Source organism: Podarcis muralis, chromosome 5 (genome assembly GCF_964188315.1).
Source record: "Podarcis muralis chromosome 5, rPodMur119.hap1.1, whole genome shotgun sequence".
NCBI lineage: Eukaryota > Metazoa > Chordata > Lepidosauria > Squamata > Lacertidae > Podarcis > Podarcis muralis.
In genome coordinates this window covers 42,211,288-42,229,847 of record NC_135659.1, presented here as the reverse complement: position 1 = coordinate 42,229,847, position 18,560 = coordinate 42,211,288, and the positions used below count along the sequence as shown (strand labels likewise).

General features: G+C 40.7%; 1 protein-coding gene across 6 annotated transcripts in view; it reads left to right on the top strand.

The window, feature by feature from the left end:
• The first annotated feature begins 1,123 nt into the window (after positions 1-1,123).
• Positions 1,124-18,560, top strand: part of NFIA (nuclear factor I A) — a 417,681-nt gene continuing 400,244 nt past the window's right edge. The window contains exon 1 of one of the 6 annotated variants that reach the window (XM_028733254.2): positions 1,124-1,264. In XM_028733254.2, coding sequence (XP_028589087.2) covers positions 1,169-1,264 — 96 coding nt within the window. In that variant the 5' untranslated portion in view covers positions 1,124-1,168. The remainder of the gene's footprint in view (positions 1,265-18,560) is intronic. The other 5 variants (XM_028733259.2, XM_077928681.1, XM_028733253.2 and 2 more) reach the window with 5 other exon arrangements.

Sequence of the window (18,560 nt, the reverse complement as noted above, 5' to 3'; positions counted from 1 at the left end):
CACTGAAGTGACTTTACTGAGATAGATATGAATGAATGATAGATAGATGATAGATAGATAGATAGATAGATAGATAGATAGATAGATAGATATTATGATGGTTCACTGTAAATTCAGGTCAATGGCATGCCATTTCTTTGTGGTGTAGCCTGAAGTGGAGATATGGCAGCATGTGGTGATTTTGGATAACTTGGTGTTTTGAATACTCAGCGTATGGAAAATAGGACTCTACTAAATTAAATTTAAAACCCTGAAAGGTAAAAGTCTAATTCAAAAGTGCCTTGTCTGGGTATCTGTTTGTAGGCCAATGGATTATTTTGAAACGTTATCAAATACACAATCACACACACACACACACCCCTGTATAATACTCAGAGGGGTGAAGTCAAATCTTAGATTTCATTTTTACATGAGAGCATTTTTAATTTTCTGAAGAATAAAACTCTTTCTTTAAACTATTTAGACCTGCATTTTGCTTTTATTTCCTGAAATGATTATGTTGTGTGCATAATGTTAAAAAATCACACATCTGAAACCTTCATTCCAGTTTGTTTCTTCTTGGTCATATGTATGGGGAAAGTAGCTGTGATAAACAGATACTGAATCAGACTGCAAATTCTTTTTTTGGGGGGGGGGGAGCAGAACCTAAAACATTGCATGATAGTCTCTAAGCAGTTCCATCTGTCAAGCAGAAATTTTAGGCTAATAGCCTGTGGCGATCTTCCTCCGCAGTCCACTACCTGCCTTTGTCCTACTAAGTCTCTATTCATTTTTTTAAAAAAGCTGGGGGGGGGGGGGGAGAGAGAAAAAGGAAAGGGGAAAACCTAGCAGACCAAAATCATCTGAGTGATGAAGCCCTAATTTTATCCGCCTCTCTTTGATGTTAAGCGGTGGGTTCTTACTTTAGAAAAAAAAAGAGGGGGGGAGAGGGAAAGAGAGAGAGAGAAGGAGAGGGAGAGGGAGAGGAGAAGACAGTGCTGGGAGCAGATGACTTTTCATCCCTACTTCACCTTGCCACTGGGTCTGTGAGAGATTGGTTCACTGTCAAGGAGATTTTTTTTTTTTTACCCATGATTCCATATGGTATGGACTGGGCTACATGTTGCCCAACATGCCAGTGCAAATGTTTTCTCAATTAGGTGTCTTATCTCCCGTGAGTTAGCATCAGATGAAGCTTGCTGACAGCATAATGGCAGGGAAAACCTCCGACGGATCCATCAAATGGCAGCTCTGCTATGACATCTCGGCCAGAACTTGGTGGATGGTGAGTTGGCAGCACGGCTGCCTTTTTTTTTTTCCTCCCTCCCCTTCCTTTTTCTACTTTCCCTCCCTCTTTGACAAAATGTCCCAGACCTCACATTTATCAAATTAACATTTGATTTTTTTTTTCACACTCTTCACTGGAGTAGCCTTCCACTTGTCCTACTTGTGTGTTTTTCCTCTGTAACAAGAGACTGTTCATGTGCCCTACATTTAAAATTGCTCCCTCCCCTTTCGGTTCTATTTGTTTTAAAATATAAAAGTACATGGACAAATAGTTTGAAAAGCTTTCTTTTCGAATAACAACTTTTCCTCAACTCCTTTGGGTCCTCGTTGGTGATGTGCTTTGTTGTTCTGTGGCATTGCAGATTCTCGTTTTTATGTTTCCCTATGGGGCATGTGGCTGCTTGTGTCAAATTATTAGAGTTGCTGATTTATAATATTTGCCAGGCAATATTAACACGTAATGGGCTAAGGAAGTTCAAGAGACATTTCAGGACATGCCATTTCTAGGAAAACTTTGGTGGTGGTTTTTCTCCCCCTCTCGCATTGCTGTGTATGGATCATGGCATGAATGTCCCATAAGAGGACCTGGTCTAACTTATCCTTTCATAAGGTTCTGTTAGAATTGATTCCTGTCCTGTTAGGATCTGGAGCTGGGTGTTATAGATCCCATTTGAATGTCTTTTGGGTTCAATTAAAAGTTTTAATAAAGTTCCGACAGGCACTCTCAGAATGAGTTAACTCGCATGTCATGGTCACTCGGGCCAGACAACCTTTGACATCTTGAATCTATCAGAGGTACAGTGAGTTAGGAGGATGCACAATAGCCCATTGTGGCAGAAGATGCAAGCCCTGTTGTGTCGAAGAGAGCCCTCAAATCATTACTGCCCTCGTTAGCATGCTGTCCGTTAGGGATTAATTTGTTAGCAGGGCTTCTTCTTTTCTCTTCTCTTCCCTCCTTTCTTTTTTAAAGTTTTCTGTAATTATTATTCTTGTGGCAAAGCGTGATTTTTTTCCTTCTTTTTTTAAGTGAGAGAATTTTTGCTGCCAGGACAATACACGCATTATGTGCTCCTAGCTGGACCGTGAACCCCTCCGTTTCAGTTCACATAGATATCACGGCTTGTTTTTGTTTTCTGTTTTTAAAAAGGACTGGTGAATGGAATTACAATGAAACTGATCATGCCATTGTTTTGTATGATATGCTGAAACAAGTAAGTGGGAGCAGTGAGGCTTACACACAGAGACACACATGCACACACAGAGGAAACATCTCCCAGATCAATTTTGATGTCATTCGGAGAAGTTTAGGATGCCTGTGGACTTGAAAGACATGAAAAAAAGTGCAATATGGAAGGATTTCATTCAGCGACTTGGCGGTATTCATTGCTTGTATCAAAAGGTGTTTGAGCTGTTAGATTTGTTTGAACTTTTCTTCGTTAGAAAGGTTTAACTGGTGGTTGCTAGCTAAATATTACATACCGATTTGGCTTAATTAGAATAGAGGAAGTCTAACCGCTTCATTCATACCACTGATTTTCCAATTAGACTTTCTGCCAGCAGAAAATGCAGAAGGGATGTTCTCGGATGCTCGGAAACTGTCTATTCATTTGTCTGATTAGCTTGTTATATACTGAAATGTGATTATTGATGCAAATCTATTTTCAGGGCATAGCCCTAAACTGTTCTTCTTCAGTACATATATTAGATGCCACACTTATGCTCTTATAAAGCTCCTGTTTTTGTTGTCTTGTTCTTATGGTGAGGTGGGGGGACTGTTTATATTTTCCCCACGAATCTTAAAACATTGTCTCCTTTTGAAAATATATTAAAAGGCTTCATTTTAAAGAAAATGCATTTACTTTGCAGAAGTCTTACTGTTGTGGATATAATATGTAAAAAAAAAAAAGAATGCTGGAAACATTTAGCAATGCACTTGACAAGAAAATAAACAAGCTTCATAACCAGACAAGCTGTTGTTTAGATGAAACCTTACAGAAAGTTCCTGTAAAACTTTTAACATGCCACATAACTTATTTCCTCAATGTACAGACGCTAAAATAAACCCACTAAAAGTTAGTGGACTACAAGAAAAAGACGCTTTTTTATATTAAAAAAAATCATTGAAATGAACCATACAAGGATTTGTACAACAGACATGTCCATTTTCAGACAAGGATTCAATTATTGATACAAAAGTAAGCAGTTTTGATGCACACTCTGTAATATAAAGCATATTTTAGCCCCCAAAACCTCATCACATCTGTTAAGTTCTTTTAATCAAACCTCAGCTACACAATGCATTTTAATATACAAAGACAAAAAAGGAAGCTTTGAAAGTTACCTCATGCATCGTCTGGCTGCACAAAAAATCTCGGCTACTGCCTACTGCTAAACTTCAGTTTGGTACTGCCAGCATACAAAGAGATGAGTGAATGCCCTCTTTCCACCCGCTTGGACTCAGCTGCCAACACTGGGATATGCAATTTTGCTTTTTAATGAGTCGTAAACAATTTATGTGTGTCAATGGAGCGAGTTTGTTTTATTTCGGGGAGCAGGTTCAGAATCGGTTTGAAGTGGCTGCCGTCTCTACTGTATGGAAGTATGCTGTCCAAAATTTAAAGGTTCTGTGTCATTTTGATGAAAAGACCTATTATAATGAAAGAAATGGCTGTATGAAAGGGTGGGCACAGTAATCTCTTAGGCTCGGACTCTCTCTCTCTCTCTCTCTCCCGCTCTCCCTCTCCCTGGCATGATTTCACTCCAGTCTACAGTGTGTATGTAGCTAGATAGTTGCTAGAATGGATGTCTAGTGGGGGGATGAAAAGCTTATTTTACTTTTGGACTAAACACTCTGTGTGTAAAAAAGAAGAAGAACGAATGAATTTTGGCTTTATAATGCAAACTTCTCATTACATCTTTCTTCTTAATTGATCTACATACAACTGATGCCATGGTGTATATATTAGGTCTCATCTTCATGGGAGTGAACAATGTTATGGTCTAAGTAAAATGCAGACTGTAGGTAATTTTATTATTTTGGTGACTCTTGCTGCCAAGTGATATGTTCAGTATCATCAGACACTTCATAGTACTGTAAGCAAGACTCAGTACATGTGTACATTTTAAGAATAATTACATTTGTTGTAATGACTGGCAAGAAATCTTTTGAAATCTAACCCTCTCTCCCTCATGCTTTAATCATGCCATTCTTGAAACAGATATTAATTTAGGCTAACACTCATATGACATCTTTGGTTTGCAAACTTCTGACATACAGCAAACCTATGTGAAATGAATTTGCCTCCCTAAGGTTAAAAGACTGTAAAGTTGGGCACTGTGGTTAAGGACATTTTATTTTCTATTTGAAAGGGGTGGGGAGGACATGTAATATCCAACAGGTATTTAAGATATTGAAGTAGGTATCCAAAGTTTCTGTGACTGCTACCAGCTCTGCTAGCTTTATCAATGTTAGTTCCTGGGTTTTCAATTTTAATAGTATCCTGTAGAGGATTATCACATGGGTACTAGTGATAAAAGAGTTACAGATTTGTATACAATGCTGCACTGACTTCAGATGCTGAGCCCGGTCCCAAAACCAGGTTGATGTAAAGATGGAGTTGCAGAAGAGGCATGAATAGAGTGAATCTCAGTCATAGCTTGCTGTGGTTGAGATCAGAAGAAATATTTCTTGCAAACTGTTCATCCTAGTGTCTTCATGATGACTTTGCATCTTTAAAAATGAAGACTTATAAAAGAAGCTCTTCACTTGTGGGGACAGACATACTCACAGGTGCTTCTGAGTTTAAATAAATCCTCCAGGCTTTCAAACTTTGTAACAGGTACAACTTTTTAATGGATACCTACAAGGTACTTGTACCTGCCACTATTAAGCTTAACACAGTAATTCAGGGACCAAAGCTACCAGTAGGATTACACCAATGTAAACCCTTCTAATACCCACCATTATGCTGCAAAATCTTCATTTCAGTATAGTCATTTCTTTCTTATAACTACCGGTATCATAAAAAATAGTTTCTAGAAATGTAATATTTAAACATATTTGGGCCTTCTACAACATGATTCCTGAAAAGTATTTTTGTTGCTTTCCTTCTGAGTTTCCTATGGAAGTGCTTAAAATGATCCAGGCGATCTTGGAAGCACCTAAAGTGCATACACAAAAAGTGAAAACGTGTAACTCTTGGCTTAAGAATGCGTACATCTTCAAAGTAAAGTATTACCAACAAAGAAAAATCTAAACCACAGCATGTTTCGTAAGTGTTGTATTTCATGGTGTAATCTGAAAAGATTCCATTAAGCACTGCAACTTTTTGTTTGATGTACAACTGTCTGGATGCATTGGCAAGTTATACTCCACTACTCTCATTTTGTATTTCTGAAGGATATACACCAAATACCCTAGGATTTTGCTTGTATAATAGTAATAATAATTACGGTCAAAGACCAGTTCAGAATTCTTGTATTATTGCATTGGCGTGTGTGTGTGTACTATCACACTATCGTGGCAAAATTATTGTCTGAAAGTGTACAGCATCTGTGAAATCCAATTCTGAATCCTCTTTTAGAAATGTTTTCCAACTGACTAGCAAAACTTGCTTTATACAGCATGATGACCTGCATGCAATACATACTTTCTGTCTTGCTGTATATCTTGTTCTTCCATTGTACTATCCCTAGTTTCTTCTTTTTCCAGATACATACTCTATCTCCATTTCTTTTCTACCCTCTTCCTTCACCTGCCCTGAATATTGTTAGGAATGTTTCTAATTTAAAGTCGAAAGAGCCAGTGGCTGATTAGAAGACAGGAAATTGGAAGATTAAACTGTCTGGTTGAACTTCCTTTACTTATCAGCACTCTGTAACTTACACTGGATTATAAACTCAACAACAGTTACAATGTTATTTTCCCTGTTGTGCTTAATTTTTCTTTCTTTAGACAATCTGGAAATTAGGCAGTTGATGACTCTGAGCCAAGACTGGTTGTTTCCAGCAATTGGGTAAAGGAGATTCGAATAAATATGGATATTATAAAGATCTGTTCCCCCTTTACGTTCCAGGATTTGCCTGAATCTGAGTGCGTACTGTGTTTGCGATATGTAGATATAATGTAGACATGATGTGTATAATATGAGCCATATCAGCTATTGACATTGAATCAAGCATCAGATCATATCATACTTTCCAAGGGAAATAACATTATTTAGTAAGAGGAAAATGCAGCATGATAATCCTTACTCAGACCTTAATTCCCCCTTCAGAAATGTTAAAAAAATAAAAAATTGCAATGCCATGGGTACAGCTGTGCAATATGCTGGCAAAGGAATAGCAAGGTTCCCTAACGGAGACATCACTAGGCTATTGTTCCAGACCATAGCTTGACAGCAGAAGGAGCTTGTTTTTCCCCAATTGCTCAAACACAAAAAAGAAAAACATTGGGAAGCATTTCTTGTTAATAGCTCAATGTGAACAATTCAGGCCCAAATCAGGATTCCGTTGGCTGTACAGAGAACAAGAGCTGACTGACCAAGTCGCTGTAATATAAGCATCCTGAATGGCGAAGCCCTTTATTGCACTGGTTCAAAATTTGGGACGAAACTACCACTACTGTGCGGTTCTGTTACTCATACCTGAAAGACCTTTACTCCATTCCAATCTATAAGAACTTTTATGTATGTGTTAGCTTCTAATATTTAAATGGCAGGAGCCTTTGATGAGATTTTTTTATTTTAGATGTTATTGAGGTTTCCTATACAGCATTATTTTTACAGTAGTTCTGAAGTTTGGTTTTTCTGAAAATATTTTAAATATTCATCTCAATTGCAGAGAAAATCTGAGATAAAAATGTAGCTAAGTAACGGCGAGCTCAGAATTGAAGCTGCTTATATCATGCCTAGCAATAGTACATGTGTGAGATAGAAATGGCCACCGGCAACTATAGAAGGTTTAATATCCTTTTCTCCTGTTGTTTTAACTGGACAGCCATCACATCCACATTTGAAGCACATTTAAACACAAGCCTTCCCCCCAAAGAATGCTGAGAACTGTGGCTACAATTCCCAGTAACCTTAACAAACTTCAGTTCCCAGGATTCTTTGGGGGGAAGTCATGTGTTTTAAATGTATGCTGTCATCCTGCCTCCCACCCAGCACACAGAGACAGAGGCTCCTATATGTAAGTAAGAAAGAGATCTTTATTCAGACACAAAACTGTACAGACTTGCTAATAGACAGTGTGGGCTCATCCACACTTTTGCTTGGTCCATGACTTCTAGGCATGGGTCCGAGAGGTTTTATCCTATTGTCCTGACACTTTCCCTGGGAAACTTTCCCTGTTTACTTCTGAACTGAAGCAAATGTCAATAGGGTTTTCTGCAGATTGACATTTTCCCCCTGATTTAATGGTAAATAATGAGTTTTCCCAGGGAAAGTGATGGGACAATAGAAAAACCTCTCAGACCTGTGTTTAGAAATCAAATGGAAGAAATCATGGGACAAAGGGAAGTAGGTGAGCCCTGTGTTCAGGAGCTATAATTCAGGAATTCAAGAGTCAGGCAAAATGTTCAGAACTGGACGAAAGCATTGATGATGTCCCAACCATTTCCTTCTGATGCGGCTGAAGTTAATGTACAATAGGGAGAGACCTCCACCCCTGGTACCCACCAAACAGCCCCTCTTTTGTTTCTTCCTCCTCCTCCTCCTCCTCCTCCTCCTCCTTCTCCTCCTCCTCCTGCATCACGCCTGCCAACCCAAGTCCATGACCACCATTGATATATGTTGGTATCTACTGTAGCCACGACAAGTTAGTTAGTAGGCCCATACCCACACACAGGGTGTGATCAAACTTTCAGGAGCTCAAGTGGACAATGAGGAAAGATTATTCTAGTAGGGCCTTATGTATCTGTAGACAGAAGAATCTATCACAGCTTGAGATGCTGTGGTCACACCGGGTGGACCATTGAGGGGCTCCATTCTGGCTGCTGGTATTATTTGAAGAAGAAAAAAGGCTTTGCAACTGTTGTAGCAAAGCTTGGTGGCAGAGCACATGCTCTGGGTGAAAAAGATCCAGGCTGTGGATCCCACACAGGCTTGATCCCTGGCATCTCAAAGCAAGGCTGGGAAAGACTCCCATCTTAAAACCTGAGAGGGCCCTTGACAGATAGCCCAGTGGTCTGGCTTGGTAAAAGGTATTGGTCTTCAGCAGGTATGTGAGGAGAACCCAGTACAGTGGTACCTCGGGTTACAAACACTTCGGGTTACAGACTCCGCTAATCCGGAAGTAGTACCTCAGGTAAAGAACTTTGCTTCAGGATGAGAACAGAAATCGCACTCCAGCGGCGCGGCAGCAGCAGGAGGCCCCTAAAGTGGTACCTCAGGTTAAGAATGATTTCAGGTTAAGAACGGACCTCCGGAACGAATTAAATACATAACCAGAGGTACCACTGTACCTGAATTGCAACCTAGCCTAAGGTAGATTGTAAGCACACCACTGCTATGAACCATAAGATATTAAGAAGTGGGTCCCCAAATGCTTGTTTGGGCTGAAGGTGCCCCCCGGAATTCAGAAGGCTCAAAACTGCTGTTATAAGGTAACTTCCTAAGCACATGCTTATCTGCCATGTCAGGCCTAACACTTTGATGTTGGCTGTGATTTAGAGCTCAGCACATGCCTATGTCTCTATGGCAAGTGCATCTGCAAAGTACATGGGGCCCTTTCCTTTTTCATAGGCCACAGTGGCGCGGTGCAAGTCACTGAATCATGTTCCGGACTGCTTCTGTGTAAGAATAATTCAACATATAGAGAATCTTATGAATATTTCTAGCTGAAAAGGGGAGAAGCAGGTAGAAACAGAAGGGGCTCCTTTTTAAAAGCTCTGATAAATTGCAGTGGCAATACATTATTTTGAAATATAAAAGGAAATATGTGTGTGTGTGTGTGTGTGTGTGTGTGTGTGTGTGTGTGTAAAATGGCTTGCTATATCAATGTCGTTTTATCTCTTTGAATGTACACATTTAAGAAAGGGTGCAAGAGGTGTTTATTATTAATTATGAAAATCCATATCAAAACTTTACTTAAGGACCAAGTGGTCAGAGGGTCTAGGAGTTTCAACATATTGCAAATGTAAGAGCCTGTCCTAAACAGCTTTGAATTTATGGCCACTGTAGTCAAAGTTCTGGACTATTTCCCATATACCAGATTGCTGAGACATGGCTATGGCTAATCTATGCGTTCCTAGAAGAGACAAAACAGTTATACTAACTAATGGAGCTGAATTCAAACCATTTGTTACATGTAAACATAGATTTTCCACAGGGCTGCTGAGTATAAACTTAACCATCGTCCAACTACAGACACATCATGGCGTGGTATAATACAGACCCCACATGTTTCATAGACTTTTACTACCAACAATTGCAGCAACCTTCCTTCAACAGAAACACGTGCTGTCCTCAACCTGCACTGACCATATAGATTAATTTCAGTTAGAATTCTGCAAAATGAGACCAAATACTGGATCAAAGGACACATATCACCACAGAAAACAAACAAGGGTATTGCAAGCCATTTAAAATATAGTCTGTTAGGTTGTAAAATCTTGTAGAACTTTCGTAAATAAGGTTAATGAAAGTTAGTTTGTTTGTTTGTAACATTTATATACCTCCCTTTTCTTCCAAGGAGCTCAAGGCTGTGTACATGGTTCTCCTCCCCATTTCATCGTCACAACAACCCTGTGAAGTAGGTTAGGTTGAGAGCGAGTGACTTGTCCAAGGTCATCCAGTGAGCGTCATGGCTGAGTGGGGATTTGAACCCTGGTCACACAGGTCATCGTCCAACACTACACTGGTGTAATGAAAATTCTGCATCTACTTCAGAATGCATAGAAAGAAAGATTAGATGCATCACTTTGTGGCCATAGACAAGGGATAGGGCAGTGTTTCCCAACCGGTGTTCCGCGGCACACTGGTGTGCCGTGAGACCTTGCCTGGTGTGCCGTGGGAGGGAGGCGGGAGAGGCGGGGCGGCGGCGGCATCTCCTGCTGGATGCAAATCCAAACATGGCGGGCGCCTCCCTCGCTCCTTTGTAGGCGGACCATCGAGAGAGAAAGAAAAGGAGGCGAAAGAGCGAGAGAAGGCGCCTGCGCGGAAAGAGGAGCGAGCAGTGCGCCTGTGCGCCGCGGCGCCCGAGATCGCTTCTCCCCACCGCCCCTTGCTTCAAAAGAGGTCCGGGGACAGCGGGAAGCGCAGCGCTTCTTCCCCGTTGCCCCCGGACCTCTTTTGAAGCAAGGGGCTGCGGGGAGATCGCTTCTCCCGGTGCTCCGAAGCGGGGCGGGGGGGCGGGAACACCTGCCCCAGCCGCCCGGCATCGGAACGATGCCCCGATGCCGGGCGGTGGGGCGGGAACCTCTCCCCCCGCCGCCCGGCATCGGAACGATGCCCCGATGCCGGGAGGTGGGGCGGGAACCTCGCACCCCGCCGCCGGGCATCGGAACGAGGTCCTGGACCTCTTCTGAAGGCAGGCGGGGGCAAAAGTCTTCTGAAGGCTGGCAGTGGGAAGAAAAGCCCTTGTCCCCCCCCCCCCAGCCTTCAGAAGAGGTCGGGGGACAGACTGTCCCCGGACCTGGTCTGAAGGCGGTTTCCCTAGGAACGCATTAATTGATTTTCAATGCATTCCTATGGGAAACCGTGCATCGCAAGACGAAAAACTCGCAAGACGAAGAGACTTGCGGAACGAATTAATTTCGTCTTGCGAGGCACCACTGTACTTTTTATATAGTCAATATAGGCACAGAGTTAAATTTTTTAATATTTTCTAATGGTGGTGTGCCTCGAGATTTTTTTCATGAAAGAAGTGTGCCTTTGCCCAAAAAAGGTTGGGAAACACTGGGATAGGGGAACCTGTTGGTCTCCAGGTGCTCTTGCACTTCAACTTCCATCAGCCCCAGTCAGCATGGACAATGGTCAGATATAATGGAGTTAATGGAGGACCACAGTCTCCCCATCTCTGCAATAAACACAATATCTCATTACTATCAAACCTGATCATTCTGGCAAGATCTCAAAGATGTTGAAACCGCTGTAGAGCAGTATCTCCCCTCCACCCCCTCCGCCCCCCAAAAAACCTACCAATTCCTAAATATATCAGAGGGCAGCCACTTAAGGTGTATCCAGATGGCACTGTTTTCTTGGGATGATGGCAAATGGACTTTGCAACTCCTAGAACCAAAACTGCATCATGGTTTTGAGTCCCTCCTGAAAAAGTGCAATCAGGGAGTCCCCACTCCAGTATTACGCAGACTGAGGCAACCACCTGATTCTTTATTATTATACATTCAATCTCAGAGAAAGAAACTTGTAAGATTCTTTTTGCTTCAGGTGAAAAACACACAACTTGACTGGTCTATGCACTTTGACTGGGTGGTGGAGGATTTGCGGCAGAATATCTAGGGCCAACAGCAACCCGACACGCACCACCACTGGACCATGTGGGTGCCACTTAACAGAGCCACAAAGGTGTTGGCAGAACATAGCAGCAGAGGAAGCTGATCATTGGTTCATCTGGCTTAGTATAGTCTACATTCATTGGCAGAGGTGCTCTAGGGTTTCTGGCCTGCCTGGAGATGCCAGGAAGTGCAACTGGGATCTTCTACATGCAAAGAATTTGTTGTACCACTAAACTGCGGCCCTTCCCCAAAGAACCAGTCTCAGCAACACCTTTCCTTTTATCTTGGTACCTTCTGCCTTGTTTTCTTGTGTTTTTCCCTCACAACGAAGCAGCATATTTGGCAGGGGAGTGGGGGAGGTCACATCTTAGCCTCACAGCATGTATTGATGTCTTTGGCAGGTCTTGGATGAGTTTCAATTTCAGATTTATAGTCTCTTCTACCTGCAGGCCTCAGATGCTTTGGGAAAACTAGATATCATCAGAAGATCAGCAGGATTTATATATATATATATATAAAGTTCTTGGAAGTCTAGTGAGGATGGGCACTTTAAAGGAGCAGAGATCTTAGCATGCTCTTCATGGGACAAGTTCACACATGACTCTATGGGTTATAGCATCCAGCACTGTGTGCATAGAGTTCCACTCATACAACAGGACTTACCCTTCCCCTCCTCGCCCTGTGCCCCCTTCCCAAAATCCCTGAAGGTCCAACAACCAGCAGGAACTTTAGGGGAGAGGAGAGGAGGTGAAAAAATTGTTGCACAAGGAGAACAATAGCAGCGGATACAACCCTATATAGGCCTTCAGGTGTACAGGTTGTGAACCAAAGGTACAAAGACAGCTGCCAACTCCTCTAAGTGCTGCTGTCATTTTTAGGGATCTACCAATCAGACGTGAATCACATTTCTCATTCTGCCAGGTCACTATATCCTGGGGCAGCACAAGTGGTCTAACAATGGACACACTGGATTCTTCACCTGTGGTGTGAGCCTGACTTCCACCTGACTTTGCAACCTGTTTTGCACATGTGTGTACCTCTGAGTCAGTTGTACCTTTCCCCTATCTTTTATCTATGTTAGGTGTATGTCTATTCACAATTAAAATTATTTTAAGAAATGCAGATATTTTTAAAACAATCCTAAAACTTCTCTGGGAATTGGGCAGGGCCCAGGCCCTCTCAAAGAGGACTGGGCCACAGCCAGCTTTTGAGGCCCCTAGTCATAATAAAAATAAAAATGACAATACCTAAAAACAGAATAAGGCATCAAAAAATAGAGGAAAAAATAGTTTAGTTTTTAGTTTAGTTTTTAGTTTAGTTTAGTTTAGTTTAGTTTAGTTTAGTTTTTAGTTTAGTTTAGTTTAGTTTAGTTTAGTTTAGTTTAGTTTAGTTTAGTTTAGTTTAGTTTAGTTTAGTTTACAAATGCTTTTATAGCCGGAGAGAGTATGTCACATTTTGGTCTGATATACATGAAAACAGGTTGGGAAACAGAATGGCAACCCAGTCAGATGGGTGGGGTGCAAAAAATAAATCATCATCATCATCATTATTAAAAAGTATCCAAATTTTAGACCACCTATGGAGATAGAGACCCTGGGCCAAATGGACCTCTTAACACACACACACACACACACACCACATGTGCCCTTGACATGGCAAGTGTGTTTGTGAAGTCGCAGGTACTAACCACTGTCCACAGCTAGCATTTCCCTGTTCAAAGAGACACATTTTGAAAAGCTGCCGTATGAGTCTTTTTATAGTTCACGCTGCCAGCGTAAAAGGTACACTTGAGCTGAAAAAGGTGACGGCACTTCCAAATTGTCTCGGGGGGGTGGGGTGGCGTCTACAAACTGTTACATCTCTCTTTGCCCTTCAGTTTACATGCATGCCTTCATGTGTTTCAGGATAAAATAGTATCAACTTTTTCCTAAGGGTATATCAGATTTCCCACTCCCCTCCTGCAAGCCTTTTGTTCTCTCTGCCCACATGTAGTTCTCGTTGATTTCAGTGGGATGTGGGCTACAGAGGGTCTTGAGGCTTTTGTGTGTTTACTGCGCTAACATTTTGCAACTGTCAATCTGCCACATTTAGAAACAGAACAGCCGAGTGTAAATTAAGTAGAAATGCTAGAATTAAATGTACTTGCAGAACCACAGACTCCAGTGAATAACCTAGAAATCTGTTTCCTAGCTGGGTTTTTATGTCAACTTTTCATTCTACATTAATTCCTCTGAGGCATCCTCCCTCTACAGCTTTCATGTGGTTGAATGCCATTATGCATCTTTGACAATTTGATCCATCCTGGATCTTTTGCTTTTGCACCACTGTACTTGTTGCTGTCTTTCTCAGTTAAGAAGTACAAGGCGCTGTGGCATTGCCAGCTGCAATCCCAGGCTGGATCATTAGTCAAAATCTGAGGTTAATCAACTGCAAATTCCATTAGCTTCATACAGAGTGAAAATAAAGAACAGACGGTCTCACATGCAAGCCAGAAGTCAGGTGCAATACAATGAAGCTCGCCTTCAGGTATAAGACTTTTTCCATTCCTCAAAGAAACATTCTTCATGATAAGAGGGAAAAGATCAAATGCACATGGGGGGAGAGTAATGGGGGCAGGAGTTTCAGAGAAACATCTGTACAAATTTTGTATTAAGACACCTCTTTGCCAGTACAGAATAAATCTCAGTTCTTCCTCAAATGTTCTTTCCACGTACATGCATATACATGTTTTCTCATTCTAAGAAATAGAGGTCAGATATGATTCCAGTTTTCTGATATTTATATTTATGCACTAGCAAGGAGAAACCAAGCATTTTTTTTCCTATTTCTGGAAGCTCACGTTTCACAGAGGTACATTACTTACTCACCTGTAGAGGGTCTGTATTTGAGTAAAACAGAAACAATTTTCACAATTACTTTGAGAATCAATAGTTGATATTTTAATTGCCTTGAATTGCTAACTAAATATTCTCTCTCTCTCTCTCTCTCTCTCTCTCACACACACACACACACACACACACACTGACTAAATGCTGTCCTAAGAGCAATTTATCTGTAAGATTAATCTATTCCACTTTGGATAAATAGTGCTTCTTTGCTAGGACATGTAAGCAAAATTATTCATGACAAAAATTAACAAATGAAAAATTAAATCTACAGTTGAAAGCAATGCATATGACATTAGCTGCTAAAATAAATGTTTTCCTATTAAAAAGCCACATAATGCAATAAGGTTCCAATAGTTCACACTTAAAACTGATTTATGTCATAGATGCAGATACTGTAGTGATTGCTTTTTTTCCCCCTTCTGCAATTAACAATTCACATGAAAATGACTAATAGCATGGGATCATGTTTTAAGAACCCGTTTTCTTTTCCTCAAACTTCCTTGTTGCCGTTAACATGCTGAATTCCTGTATCACAAGAAAGTTAGACAAAAAGAAAAAAGCAGGCTCTAAAAATATTAATAATAATTCGCTAAATGATTATTTGGATCCTGTTAATAAGGAATCAATGGGAATATTGCAACTACCAAAACAAAAGGCTAAACTATCCAGGCTCTGGGAACTGTAAACTAACAATTGCTAACACAAATGGTCCCTTTCTGATCATAGTTTGCGGTGGAATGAAAGATGCAATTGTCTGGAAGTGATGAATATGGGATCCATGCTGGCGGAAGAGTCAAAGGTCATCTTATGCAAAGGTCCTTTTCTCTCTGGCACCGTTTCCTTTGTATAGCATAGTTTGGCAGCTATCTCCTTGCACTTCGGCTACCTGCCAATGCAGCTGGTACTGTGCAACTATCTGGTACAGACTACAAAGCATCACTCAGCAACCAGCAGCTTCAGATGGGGCCCCATTTGCAGGATGACAAAGAATGTTCTACCATCTATGCCCATTAAAAAAAAAACACCTCTTAAACTGCATGGCTGCAAGTTATTGCTAATAATGTAGTGGTGACTGGATCTGTATGATCTGTTCTGGGGGCAATGGTATCATCTTTGTCATGTGTGAAATGGTGCAATCAATAGGGAATCAAATATTTGCTCTGTGTACAGAGATATAGATATAAATAGATTAATGTTAATTCGCTGAGCATTCTCAAAAGTGAAAGGAACCTTTTTCCCTCCAGGTCATCATTAGTGACCAGTAGCACAATCAACAATGACACCAATCATACTCCATTGAAGTGGGGGAAAGGGTATTGTTTTAAATCTTGTTTCAAGTGTCTTTAAGAGCCAGGGAAATGATTTTTGAAAAACAGGCAGCATGGCTCCTATTTCTTTAGCAAAACTGAAAATCTAGAAGGCAATTTGTGCAGCTATCATCCAAACTTGATTTTCTTATGGAAAAGGCAACACCGTAATCCTGACCGCAGGAGAAGTTTTTGGGTTGGCTTTGCCACACACAACAAACACACAGCATGTTCCCACTCTTTTGTCTTATTTCTTCAGATCTATTGTGATCTATTGAGCCAAATGAAAGGACTATTTTGGCTAGGATGACGCCCAGCCGCGGAGTTTCAGTTCTTTTCCCCCAGATGCCCATCGTGCCCAATGCCTACATAGAGAGGAGTTGAAATTCTCTTTGAGTGAAAGTTAGGAGGGTTAAATTCTCTTCCCCTGCTGCAACACAGAAAAACAATATTTCATGCATTTTAAAATGAGTTCTTCCATATTTTAAACAGAACTCAGTGTGGTTCTTGAGCAGTAGAAATGGCACTGACACTCTCTCTCCCTCTGTTGACCACTTTAGCTTAGGTATCCAGCCATAGATTTCATATCGCTAATTTTATATGTTAATGTACCAGCTTCTGTGTAAATTTGTATAGCCATAATGAAGACACTGGGGCAGATCTGCATCAGCACCAATTTGAAACTAGATCCCATTGCCATCAATGGATTATAAGAAATTTGCATTGTTCACATTGAATTCGGTTTCTATCCTATAATTTTTTATTTTTATTTTTTTGTGGTTGGAGGGAGAGAGAAATTAATTTAAAGGATGAGAAAACATAGAAGGCGTTTTTGGACTCTTCATACTTTTTATTATTATTATTTGCACTGTAGCCATATTACATATATGTAATCGTTTGGGCTTTCCCCCAATCCTCTTTGTGTGGCTTGCAAGGTTCTTGAAAAATACACTAACTTTTAAATGGAAGCAGGCAATTACAAATGATGATCAAAGATCTTTCTTTCTTTCTTCTTATTCTTCTTCCCTTTTTTTTTTTTTTTTTTTTTTTTTTTTTGCAAATTACAGTCAAAATCTTAGGGAGATGAGACACAATAGGGGAGGTGAAAACCCCCAAGTCTTTGGTTTCTGTCTTTTTCCATTTGTCCCTGATACTCTGTTTCGTCACTTGTTCCGATATCAGCTACTTGAAATTGTTATATATAATTTAACGTTATACAGAAGCATTGTCATATCAAACATAGTGAAATGGATTCCAAAAACACCATCTGGTATTTGGGAATGCACTGTGGGTTGGGAACGTGAGAAGAGATATTCTTTGCCACTTTGCTTGGGATCCAGCCATTAGCAGTGTAATTGCCAAGGAAAGGTGACAGGCTTCAGGCAAGTGGGTATTTTTCCTCCCCCAGCCTATTAACTCTATGAGTCCTAAACCAAACACAAGAGACATTTTCAGGACATCCTTGTTTTTACAAATGTATTTTTTCTTAATGGGGCAAATTAAACAACCATAAAGATTATTATTGAACCACTAAGACGAGGAGAATAAATTGAAGAATCAGCTTGTTGAGATAAGAGTTGAAATTGAGGCACGTCTGTCTTTAAAGCTGCAGCGTGCATTAGAAGTGGATTTGCAATGATTAGATTTTTTACAAGCTTTATCCAAACGTTCATTTAAAAGCCACCAATGGTTTCTTCTAATCCACCCGAAATTGCAAAGTCCATGTTGTTTAGGTCATCTGTGACCATTCTAAACAGTATTTATCTGATGCAATCTGAGTTCAAGATCCAAAGCACTGTGGAAGACTGTAGGGAGACTTCAGACTTGGTGATAGGGCTGTTTCTTCCCCTGCAACCCCTTCTCCTTCCATCCCTGTGCCTTATGGGAAACTGCTTTTGAAACAGAAGGAAATTACTACAGGATTTTGTGATATGGCATGGGACTGACCTATTCAAAGCAGGAAAATAAGTTAAAAGCTCTGCACTAGTTCAGTCGAAAGCAACATTTAGAACCTGTCCTACATTCTCCCTTCTTCATCTTTGCTACCTGTTCTGTATTTTGCAAACAATGCATGAAACTCAGTTCTGAAAGCATATAATATCTTGAGGAGTTAGAGGGAAGCATAAGTCTACTTTTTTGTTTTCATAATCCTCATTATGACTTCATTTTGATATTATAGTCTACAATCACCTGTCACAGGGGGGAAACTGTGGCTAGGAATCTGAGCGCAAAAGAGATAGAGTGATGTTAATTTATGATAAGTTGCACCCTGCTACTGCTACTTGAATATATAGCTATGTAAATATGCACCATCTAAATGTCTGAGCCATGATTTACATAAAATTAGAATGTGGGTTCTGCATTTTAAAATAAACATTACATGGCTTGGACCTGTCTGCGTTGCAAACCAACTCCTCTCTTCTTTCTCCTCCACTGCAGTCTTGATCAGGCCTTCCATGCCTTGTGAATAAATAGGGACTCCTTCTCTCTGATTCACCAAAACCGAAACGTGTGCATGTGATCAAGATGGTGCTTACCTCATTCACATTTTAATATGTTGTGTGTGTGTGTGTGTGTGTGTGTGTGTGTGTGTGTGTGTGTGTGATAGCCCAGACTTTGTCGTCATGAACAGAGTGGCTCCTT